The following is a 12660-nucleotide window of genomic DNA, read 5'->3' as shown; positions in this document are numbered from 1 at the left end:
CAGGGCTGTGTCTTCTGCAACTGGTATTGATGAGTTTAATTTACTTCTTTTGTGGTTTATGGATGGACAGTATAGAAGAATGTGTACTGACCTGCTTATAGTTGAAAAAAAAATTATCTTACGTAATTTTTCCACATAGTTCCTTAGAAGATTGATGCACTTCTCCCAGTGATGACCCAACATTTCCACAGCTTCCTAAATGGAGGGTTGTCCAACCTCTACAAACCACTGGTTTACAGACTGCATGACTTCATTATTATGAAAGTTTCTTCCCACGCAGGTGTTTTTTGAGTTTTGGGAATAGCCTGAAGTCTCTGGATGCCAGATCTGATGCGACTAAGGACTTGGAACATTGTCTTGGTGGAAAAAAACCTTTCACCTCATTTTCCACAACATTTCTCCTTGTTAGTATCTCTCAATTTTTCAGTTAAATTTGCATAATAAAGGCCTGTTATTGTGGCACCTTTCTGCAAATAGTCTGTCAATGTAACACTTTGGGCATCCCAAAAAACAGAGCAAAAACTTGCCGCTATGAACACATTCTTCTATACTGTCCATCCATAAACCACAAAAGAAGTCAATTAAAATCATCAGTACCAGTTGCAGAAGACACAGCTCTACAGTATATATTCACTACACCCCACCTCTGGCTACTAGCAACAGGCATCTTTAATGAACACTGATCAAAATACCCCTCATTTCTCATGTAAAACAAGAACTATAATGGACTTTATGTTGTCAGCAAACAGCTGGATACATTAAGAAGATTGATTGATTGATTGATTGATTGATTGATTGATTGATTGATTGATTGATTGATTGATTGATTGATTGATTCCGATTTCTTTTCTTTGAACTTATTTGTGTGTGCTTTTCTCAGGAACTATTTGACATACCTTATTCAAACTTTTACGGTACATTTCTAAGGATAAATTCTACAGTTTCCACCTAAATTATGAATTAGTGTGTTTTAGTTGTTTATTTTAAAGTTATTGTTCAATCAGAGTTTCTAATTTACTAGAAAGTTGTTTCAGAAACCAGAGGTTATTGATCATATTCAATCTGTTTTTATGCGAAGATGTTACAATCAGTTATAATTTTTACTCAACCTGAATTTGATTTACATAGATATTTTGTTAACTGTAAAATAAAATTAAAGACCATCCCAATTACTGGAAATAATTGTGAATTTTTAAAGTTACAATACAAATATAATAATAAACTATAAACTTCTTTTCCTCCTCCCCCCCCCCCCCCCATAAGGAGACGAATTTTCGTTTTTTTTTTTCTATAATAATCTAGTTAATTGGTTCTTTTGGACTGCTGAACACTAGCTATTTTCCTCACTTTTTTTTTCTTTTAGGATTTCGTCTTATAATTCAAATCTAGTTCTAGTTATAATTATATGTTTTTCAAAAGCATAATACTCTGTTGCTTCACTAAATGTAATAATTGTTGCGTACAAGTGGCATATTTAATGTATTCTGTGTATACAACTTTTATAAGGAATAATGAATTTACATTATTCTTTTGTTTTAGCCTAGTAAATTCTTATGCGATTGGATTCTTGGCAAAGGAATGACTGTCGGTGAAGCAAAAAGAGAAATACTGGAAGAAATTAAAAGAAAATATTCAATAGATATACCTTATGAAAGGTCAGTATACAGTTCATAATCAGTTTGAAGTTTAAGATGAATTTATTTATTACATTTTTTTTTTTTATTATCAGAAGGATAAAATTGAATAAATAGGAGCTTACATTCTCCTTGTGTTCTTTTTCTTTTGACAATTTCGTATTTCATATTAATGTAGGTAAACAGGCCATGTAGCCAATACATGATGAGGTAATTAGGTTTCCTTGAAACTAGTTGCTTTATTGGAAGTTTTTATGTAGCTGTCCTCTCTGATATCTCTAGGGAAAGCAGAGTCTATATTTGATTGCATTGCAAAGACGTCTGCTGTACATTTATATTTGATAGTCCAATGTTATAATGTTACTGCAATTACAAATGAAGGAAGAAGCAATGCAGAATGTGTGTTGCTTTGAGATTAAAAACTGCAAATCAAAGCCCTACAAAAAATCAATAAATACTGTGTTAACACAAAAGTGCTCCATCCCTGCCATCTATTGCACTACTCGGGAACACACTGAAAAAACATTCATAGTCTGTTTGTGCCATCTGTTGCAATAGTCGAGAACACACTGAAAATACACTCATGGTCACCGTTTCATTATCAGTAAAGTAATAAGGTAAAATATTTGTAAAAACTCAAAACTTAGACATTTAATTATGATTGTACAAAGACATTTAATTATGGTTAAACAAAAAACAGTCGTATTCATCTTGCCTATAATGTTAATTAAAATTCTCATATGGAAATTATGAACTTGTTTACACTCGTTTCATAAACATACTCGTGTCTTAATTACTACCATGATAGGCTTGTTGCATAATATACTTTATGCTCGACCATGCCGAAATGTAATAATTATACACCTGATAACAGTCCTTTAATGCATGTCATTAAAGTACACCTACTCATTAAAGTACAGGTGTTTTCAGCCAATGACAACTCAGCTTACAGGTGTTCAGCCAATGACAAGTCAGCTTTGTACCATTATAAAACCGCAAGTATCGATTATTCTCGGATATGCAATCAAAAGAGAATTAGTGAAAAGTCACAGAGGCTGGAAATCCAATACTGTCGCAGAAGGTTATGTTCTGTTACTATAATAATTAGCGTTAATTGTAAATAATATTCAAGTAAATTCAATTTGTCATCTCGTTTTTCAATGTCGAATTCAATAATCAAGGTTATACCAAGTTTAACGGGATTACATCAAGGCCAGTGACATTATTGTTCCTTGGAAAAAATCAATACTTTCGCGTCTGCGCACATCTCACAATTCACGACCTAGAACAAGGTCACTTCCGATCTTGTCAGATACAAATAAAATGTATACATCTGAATAATTTCAAGTTAGAAATATGGTCGAGCATAAAAAGTCGTATGAAATTCGCCTATAATGGTAATTAAGAAGCTCGTATGAAAATTATGAAACTCGCTTGTGCTCGTTTCATAAACATCCATACTCGCTTCTTAATTACTATCATTATAGGCTCGTTGCATAATGTACTAATTTCGCATCTCGTTTTCTTTGAAGTCTTCATACAAATGAAGTTTTCTGTACCATAATTTGCTACAGATGTCGTCTTAGAAAGAAAAGTTGGAAGAACCCAGCCAAAGTTTACCTTGATGATCAGCGTTTTGAAGATGATATCAGCCTGTTTCCTAATTGGGAAATGTTTCTGCAAGAGCTGCCTGAACCCGAAAAAGTCACATCTAGTAGTCAGTTGGTTCTTTTTGTGCGGCGTTGGTGTCCAGCAACCCTTGAACTGAAATCCTTCCAGGAAGTTTTACTTGATGGTTCAACAGTGGAAGAACTGAAGGCCAAAGTAAGTACCTTTTTTTTTTTAGCAAAAATATTTATGTCTAAACAGAGAAGAGTTTGTTCTCAGCTGTTTATATATTTCTTAAGGTGCATGTATATGTAGGAGTATGTATCAAGCAGCAATGTATTCTGTTTCCAGACACAACCTACAGTGTGAATAATGCATTTTTGTCTTTCAAACATTGGTGGTGTTTTCTTACCCACTTTCTGTTAGGCCCATGCTTTCTCTTTAACTCTGGTTTTGTTATTCTTTATTCTTAAGTGAATTGTTATAAATTTTTATTGATTTGATTCCACCATTGTTGGTAAAGTCTGGTCCATAATAGGACTGACTGAAAATATATTGAAAACTAGTGTTTTTCATGCATCTATTTGAGAAACTTATTTTAGCATTCCCGTTTTTAAGGTTTGGTTTAAAAAGTCTTGACAGAACTACTGTAAAAATAATGTCATTAAGGAGCCCTGTTTTAAGGAAAATTCCACTTTTAAGAAATACATCTTAATGTATATACAAATACAAGCCCATTTTAACAAAATTCCGAAGCTATTCCAAACTTTTCTGATCGATTTGTGTATAAGATATGGTCACACTAGCACTAACAGCAGTACATTACGATTTTTACTCAGTTCTTTCTTGCTTATATGAAATAAAACTCCGCATTTAAGAAACAAAATGATTAGTCTCTCAGATAATTAAAAATTATTTTTCTTTAATAATAAATATCCAGTCTTCCTTGATTTTCTACCGAGATGTATGCTATGCTACATGCTTAACATTGGGGGTTGGGGGGGGGGGGGATACCACTTGAGTGGGGGCTAGAAGCCTGGGTAGCCCCAGACCAATTTTTAGATGTTTTTAGGAAGAGAAAGACATAAAATATTCACAAAACTTTTTTGTATGTGGGAGAAGAATTCTGTACTGCTGAAGATTAAGACTAAAGTAACCTTATTCTCAAGAATTTCTATAAATGTTATGTTTCAGTTGGGATACTGCTGTACAACAATATTAATTAGGCTGCGTCACACCAACTTAGTTATATCTGCATATTAATTTATTTTAAATATATTTTTAACATTTTCACTAAAGTATGTCTGCATTTTTTTAGATTACAGCTTGTTTTTACTGATTGTAAGACTGAGTATTAAACATGTTTTTAAACTGAGGGGTTTTTTTTATTTCTCATGCCCAAGTAATATTCCAATTTCATTAAGAAACAAGATTGTCAGATATTGTAATAAAATTCCTTTAGTTTGTTGTCTTAGTACTGTATTTAAGTTATATAATTTCAACATTTCGACCAGCCTCATGGTCTAGTGGTCAGAGCTTCTGGCTATGGTTCATGAGGTCCCGGGTTCGATTCCCGGTTAGAGCACAGGAATTTTTTCTTAAAGGGGATTATTCCTGTGTTCGTCCATCGTCTGGAATTTAGGTTAAGTTTAGATTTAAGACCTCTCTTGGCACCACATTATCATAATCATCCTATCACATCATCGGGGTAATGTAACTCCGCCTTCCGGGTGCCCCAACCTCAGAAGTGGGTTACAACTATGCCATGGCCAGGAGAGAAGACCAGAAATGTCGAAAAGACAACCTGGTGGCATTGATTAAAAAAAAAAAATTTAAGTATTGGCGAGAGAGCAGGGCCCTGACAAATGTTTGTGGAAGAGCCCACAACTCCTATGAGCAGTGCTGTAGTCTGCTTGCAAGGTGTTGCATAGCTTAAAATGGCACCAATATTGTCACTGTGTGTTCTTGAGTTAATACATTTTATTTATATTTCGCAAGAGCTGTGTACTCATGGTGGTTGTTGTAAATAAGCACCTCTTGTGTATTTTTTCAGTTGTCTGAACTTAGTGGCATCCCAGTTGAACACATAGAATTTGCCAAAGGTCAGGGTTCCTTCCCTTGTGAGATGTCAGTTCTTGGCATTCACACGGAACTCGACTGGAATTCTCAAACTACGTCACTAGATAGTTGGCCACTTAACATATTTGAAGATGGTCATGTCATCTTATACAGGTAAGAAATTCAGCTGGGTTTGAACCCTTGAGCCTCGTATCCAACGACCAACATGGTAACTACGACACCACTGAGGACAATTGAGGGGTTTGGGGGAAAAACCAGGCAGTTCCAATTCAGTACTTTTCGAGATAATGAAGAAAAACTTACTGCCAAACAATAAGCATGTACAGAAGAGGCAGGTTCAAAATGCATTATAACTGTGAATGTAATTCTTGGAACTACTTGGTTCTTCGACCGAACAATAGAGCGTAATTTTTTGTCCTCTGTGCATAAATAACTCAAAAATGAAAAAAATTGGAGCTACCTGGTTTTTCCCCCAAACCCCTCATTTCGTTTTCTGTATAACATTCATGGTGATGTGCATGAACCTTGGTTAAAAGCGTAGTAACCATGAGTTACGAGACCACAGTTAAAAAAGTAACCCTGGTTAAAATATAATTTTGGTGCACCATTTGTAATCACTTCATCATCATCATAGCACTACAGTCCAAAGTGACCCTGTCTTCTCTCACAACAGCTCTCCACTTCACTCTGTCCTCCAATTCCTCACTCCCAGGCTTATAACATCTCGTAATATGTCCATCCACCGCTTCTTCGGTCTTCCTCTCCTTCTTTCTCCCTCCATTCTTGCATTCATTATCATCTTAGAAAGCCATCCCTCCTCCATTCTCACTACATGCCCTAACCATCTCAGCCTAATAGATTTAATAAAGCTTACTATATTCTCGCTTTCCAATAGCTGATCAATTTCTTTATTCGTTCTTTTTCTCCAATCTCCTTTATTGTATACTGGACTGTAAATCATATGTACAATTTTTCTTTCAAAGATGAGAAGACTATTCTCATCTTTCAGTTTCATTGTCTATGTTTCCTCTCCATAAGTAATTACTGGGCGAATGAGTGTTCTATATAGTTTAAGTTTTGTTCCTTTAGATAGCATTCTTGATGTGAACATGTGTAAGAACGAGAAATAAGTTCTATTTCCATACATTATTGTTTTATGAATTTCATTCTCCATTTTATTTTCATTATTGATAGACGACCCAAGATATGTGAATTCTTCAACACTTTCGAAATTATAATTCTCCATTTTAAAATTTACTACTCTTTTATTATTTCTCTGTTTATCCAATCTTATATATTTTGTTTTTTCGTTTACTTTAAGCCAATCTATTTGCCTTCATTATCTAAAATCCTAGGAACATTTATTTTAAATCTGAGATGCTACACTTACTTTCTTACAATTGGTTAGATGACAGTTCATTTCAACAGGGTAAAGTCTGTAATGGTATAAGTGAGGAGGCGAGAGGGGATAGAATGAGCTATCAGAAAGAGAGCTTGTTTCTTGATGGTTAATATTATATAAATCTACTGACACTGAAGTTAGTGATATAGCCACGGCACATGATAAGGTTGCAGGACAGTCTTGCCTTCTCTACTGCACACTGTTTCTATAAGGTGACAAAAAGAAAAGCTTCTGTACTTCTGAAAAGATGACAGCCAATGTCCAAAAATGGCTGTGCCTACTGACTGTGCCTACTACGTTATACATCAAAACAAACAGCTTACATTTTCGTGTATCATTTGTTTGTCTTTCAGTGCTGTTATGTTTTTGGGTTACATTGCTTTGTTATTCAGTGCTGTTAGGTTAAAATTTTACAAAAAGGGGGGAAAAAAAAAAAAGCACAAATAATTGTATGAGGGGCTGGAACATAAGTCATGATAAACACCTCCACCCCCCCCCTTTTTTTTTTTGCATGTGCATGTGTGTAGGCAAGGTTCTAAATTCTGAAATATGCAAATTAAAGGGCAGGGTATATGAGGAGCATCGTTTCAAAATGTATTATGTGCAACTTACAATTTTTTTACACGAACGACGAAAAACTGGATTACTCGTAAACCGGAGAAGTTTTCAAAACACTACACAAAACCATTTTTAAGTACTGGTTTCACAGTTTACAAATATGACGACTTGGAACCATCAGACTTCACAGCATGAAAGATAAATAAATAGAAAGTAACAAATTTAATTTCGTCCACTGGGGGACTTGATACATTTTGAAACAATGCTCCTCATATGTTCTAGGAGGAGGGATCAAACATCTATAAACGACACAGAGCATCTTGCTACCCGTGTTTATTATGGTAGTTGGAATAGCATTACAGAACACACATACTTACTTACTTACAAATGGCTTTTAAGGAACCCGAAGGTTCATTGCCGCCCTCACATAAGCCCGCCATCGGTCCCTATCCTGTGCAAGATTAATCCAGTCTCTATCATCATATCCCACCTCCCTCAAATCCATTTTAATATTATCCTCCCATCTACGTCTCGGCCTCCCTAAAGGTCTTTTTCCCTATGGTCTCCCAACTAACACTCTATATGCATTTCTGGATTCGCCCATATGTGCTACATGCCCTGCCCATCTCAAACATCTGGATTTAATGTTCCTAATTATGTCAGGTGAAGAATACAATAGATGCAGTTCTGCGTTGTGTAACTTTCTCCATTCTCCTGTAACTTCATCCCTCTTAGCCCCAAATATTTTCCTAAGCACCTTATTCTCAAAACACCCTTAACCTATGTTCCTCTCTCAGAGTGAGAGTCCAAGTTTCACAACCATACAGAACAACCGGTAATATAACTGTTTTATAAATTCTAACTTTCAGATTTTTGGACAGCAGACTGGATGATAAGAGCTTCTCAACCGAATAATAACACGCATTTCCCATATTTATTCTGCGTTTAATTTCCTCCCGAGTTACAGAACACACATCCACTCTAAAAACCCATCGGGTCACATCCATTCTGCATGGCAGTTTGCTCAACTGCATTATGCATAACTTCGCTCTTTGTGCAATAATAATCATATCACACTTCAATCCCCATAGTGAAGTGAACACATACTCATACTATAGATGCATGGCACAGTGGTGGACTACAACTTAATTCACATTGCTGTCTGTACAATAACCATACATCACACTACCATCTAGTGATGCGACCACATACTATGGATACTGTACGACTTAAGACATTTTTATTGCATCACTAAACATTAAAAAAAAAAAATTATTGCCATGACTTAAGCCCCAACGAATAGGTATCATTTGGAGCTCGTTCAAGACATCTTCATTTCTTTTCCTATCCCGTTTCATATAACCTGCTGTACGGTGCATGAATTTCATTTCACTGGCAGTAATGCGATTTTCATCACATCTCTGATTAGTCCATGCCAAGCTTTTATAGAGGAGGAGGTGTGTATGTCTTTGAACTAATGATGGTTTCATAATGCTGTCAATACTTACTTATGGCTTTTAAGGAACCCGCAGGTTCATTGCCGCCCTCACATAAGCCCGCCATCGGTCCCTATCCTGTACAAGATTAATCCAGTCTCTATCATCATATCCCACCTCCCTCAAATCCATTTTAATATTATCCTTCCATCTATGTCTCGGCCTCCCCAAAGGTCTTTTTCCCTCCAGTCTCCCAACTAACACACTATATGCATTTCTGGATTCGTCCTTTCGTGCTACATGCCCTGCCCATCTCAAACGTCTGGATTTAATGTTCCTAATTATGTCAGGTGAAGAATACAATGTGTGCAGTTCTGCGTTGTGTAACTTTCTCCATTCTCCTGTAACTTCATCCCTCTTAGCCCCAAATATTTTCCTAAGCACCTTATTCTCAAATACCCTTAATTACTGTTCCTCTCTCAAAGTGAGAGTCTAAGTTTCACAACCATACAGAGCAACCAGTAATATAACTGTTTTATAAATTCTAACTTTCAGATTTTTTGACAACAGGCTAGATGACAAAAGCTTCTCAACTGAATAATAACAGGCATTTCCCATATTTATTCTGTGTTTAATTTCCTCCTGAGTGACATTTATATTTGTTATTGTTGCTCCAAGATATTTGAATTTTTCCACCTCTTCGAAGGATAAATCTCGAATTTTTATATTTCCATTTCGTACAATCTTCTGGTCACGAGACATAATCATATACTTTGTCTTTTCGGGATTTACTTCCAAACCTATCGCTTTACTTGCTTCCAGTAAAATTCCCGTGTTTTCCCTAATCGTTTGTGGATTTTCTCCTAACATATTCACGTCATCTGCATAGACAAGAAGCTGATGTAACCTGTTGAATTCCAAACTCTGTTGATGATACCCATAGATTTATTAAATTTAAGAATTTTGCATTTGCTCTGTAGAATACTTTGAGTCTTAGTTATGTAGTGAATAATTGAGCTTTGTTTCTGTTTCTAGGGATAATAGAGAAGAAGTGAAACAGCTTTCAAGTGAAGAACGTAAGGAAATTGCTAATAAAGAAGGTTCACGTGTGAACAGACTTGGTAGCACTGTGTCCACCTATTCACCTCGTAAAGAACGTGCTTTAAAAATATATCTTGATACATCACCCAGAAGACACGATGATGTTGAGCTCGACTGAAATGTGATTTGTAATTTGGAGTGATTTGACTCATCCGCATAACTGAGTTTTGCATATTACCATAACTATCAGCTGACATTGCATAATGAAATGTCGTTACACATTGGTGAAATAATGATGATGAAATATCAGCAATCACCGTACATTTATGTGCTAATGAAGTTGCAATGTGTAACTCCGACTTCCGGCAGGGTGGCATACTTTTTGAAATCAGACCCCCTCTGCAGTCACTCTGGGACCCACACATTACCTTATTTATTACTGTCCAAACATAACATGCTATGTTTGTTGGGTGTTGACATTGTGTAGCATTGGCAACAGTAATTGATTTGTTTTCATTTAGTTTCATCAGTGAATAAAGTCCAGAGCGCTGATGGACCCTAGTTTGAGGCAGAGTGGCTTCCGGTACCTAGAGAAAAGTCTGATGAGATGCAAATCTAGTGATTTCAGATCTATGGATTGAATATTGAGTTCTTGCTATATGCATTTCTTGCTTAAAATTTGTGTTGTACAGCTTTTCTTCAATAGTGCTACTGTATGTATTGCTATAATTTCAGTGCCAATGAAAATAGCATGTGTTTTTGGGCACATGGTGCGCTTTCAATACATGTAAAAAAAATTTGCTGCAACCAACTTTTTTTTTTATTTCATTTGTTTTGAAGGAGTTAAGATTGCAGCAATGTATTGTTCTAAAAGTGACCACATAACCGAGGCATGTATAAAAAAGGTTGTATCGAGTATACTGGAATATTACATAACATTTTGAAGAGAATTGTCTTTATATTGTAATTTATATATAATCCAGGTGGTTTATTTATTGGCTTTGAATAAAATATTAATATACAAGTGAAGTATAACAAACTGTGAAATTTATAGATATGGTGTGTATTTTAAGATAGAAGTCTGTACTGGTCTGACAAAAAGATATGCACCCAATAAATGCCTCTTTCTGTGTAAAGGTTTATGTTCAGTTGCCTTAATTCCTCAACTGTATTGCATCTCATACGAAGAGTGATGCATTGCATTGTAACAATTGTATAACCCTTTGTTCTACAAAATGCTTCTGCTGTTCGTCACGTTTATATGTGTTTCCCTTTATGGGCTTTCACGATTTTGTTTGTTAGCATCAGTTTGGGACGTCACTGTCGTCATACCAGCTGTCTGTGTAGAAGGTTTAAAGATATGCTGTGAGGATATTTATTGTGATTAATAAAGCAAACTAATTGTGATGGTTTGATAACTTGTAAATTAAAACCGTTTTCATGTCATAAAAACAAAATCTCTGAGAGTAAAGAGATTGTGTGTTGAAGTTGTGACATTAAAAAGTCCTCATATCAGTCGTTCTAAATAGAAACAAACTCATTTCAAACAGATTAACGTAACAGAAATCTGTTGAAAGTGAGAGGGATCTTTCAATAAAGAGTGAAAGTTATCATACAGTTAATGTTGTGTACTGTAAGATACAAAACACAATAATACTTAAGTTTTTTTTTATTAAGCTATTCCAAATTTGGATAGCATATTCCGAATTTTGTACCTGAGAAATGAACTTCCATTTAATCCTGAATTAAATTTCTCATTGGCACTAAAATTAAATCCAAATTGTGTACTCGTTTGAAAGTACATACACAGAATTTATGTAATATGTCCAGCATTACTTGAACTAACGAATTATTATAAATATTCAACGTTACCACTGAATGTACTTATAACAATTGTATTAAAATATACACAGAGTTCATGCCTCTTCTGTTATTGAACAAAGAAATTATTGTCGGTATAACTTGCATAGGTTTTGTTTTGTGTACGCACAATGAGTTACTACTACTGCCAAAGTCAAAACTTGCTTTTCAATATGTAGTTTTGAAAGACTATTTTCAGAACTGAAAGGTTATAAGAAACTAATAAATGATGCAGTTGGCGTTTTGTTATAAAAAGTTTTCCAGTGAGAGGAATCTTGTTTTCGTTTTACAGGTACGTTAATGATACAGACGTTTGTAACTTCTCGTCCATATATTATGTGAAAAAAATACTGTTTTCATACAACAACACTGTGTACAACTTTGGCACTAATATTTGTATGCTTCTGTTGTTGTGTGTTGTTAATATAATATTTGAAGCTCCTCACTGTGGAAAAATCGTGAACAGTACCAGCATATTGCACATACTTTCATGTTCCTTTCATGTATAGTCAAGATTAATTTGTAAATGCCACACTATTCATAAGAAAGCCAATATTATTTGATATTTTTTGGTCTTCACATGTAAATTGAAGGGTGTCTCTTACATGAGAAAATAATAAAAATATGAAGAATTTTACGTTTATAGAGCTTTATTAAAATGAGTAAATAACATCTATGCAAAGTATTGTCTGTGATCGGTTGGGTGGTTTATATTGTAACGATTTTAAACTAAACAACAGGATTTTATTTTTCCAACAATAATTCCTTTCTACAATTCACCTTAAACGCTCTCGTCAACAATGGGACTTGCTCTCCGCACAGCAACACAGCGTTCGTTATTGCACTCCACAAACGACAATAACAATTTACTTGGACTGTTAACAGCAATGGTATGGTATGGTTTATTCTCACTCAAACTTTAGGTCCTGCTGCCCTTCACTTATATAGTATTCGGGCCAGCAGTCCCTTCCATATACTATTTACAACTTGTACAATACTCGATGTTAATGACCGACATCTCTTCATCATTTAATGTTCACCC

At 35.1% G+C, this 12660-nt stretch overlaps 1 protein-coding gene across 6 annotated transcripts in view; it reads left to right on the top strand.

Annotated features, from left to right (window-relative positions):
* The window catches only part of Usp47 (ubiquitin specific protease 47), a 59599-nt gene extending 47344 nt beyond the window's left edge, over positions 1-12255 (top strand). For 4 of the 6 annotated variants that reach the window (XM_069849179.1, XM_069849180.1, XM_069849181.1 and 1 more), the window contains 4 exons: positions 1540-1655; positions 3209-3458; positions 5296-5474; positions 9753-12255. In XM_069849179.1, the coding sequence (XP_069705280.1) occupies positions 1540-1655; positions 3209-3458; positions 5296-5474; positions 9753-9936 (729 nt within the window). In that variant the 3' untranslated portion in view covers positions 9937-12255. The remainder of the gene's footprint in view (positions 1-1539; positions 1656-3208; positions 3459-5295; positions 5475-9752) is intronic. The other 2 variants (XM_069849183.1, XM_069849184.1) reach the window with 1 other exon arrangement.
* The last annotated feature ends 405 nt before the right edge of the window (positions 12256-12660 follow it).

Source organism: Periplaneta americana, chromosome 16, assembly GCF_040183065.1.
Source record: "Periplaneta americana isolate PAMFEO1 chromosome 16, P.americana_PAMFEO1_priV1, whole genome shotgun sequence".
NCBI classification, from domain to species: domain Eukaryota; kingdom Metazoa; phylum Arthropoda; class Insecta; order Blattodea; family Blattidae; genus Periplaneta; species Periplaneta americana.
This window is presented reverse-complemented; position numbering and strand designations above follow the sequence as displayed.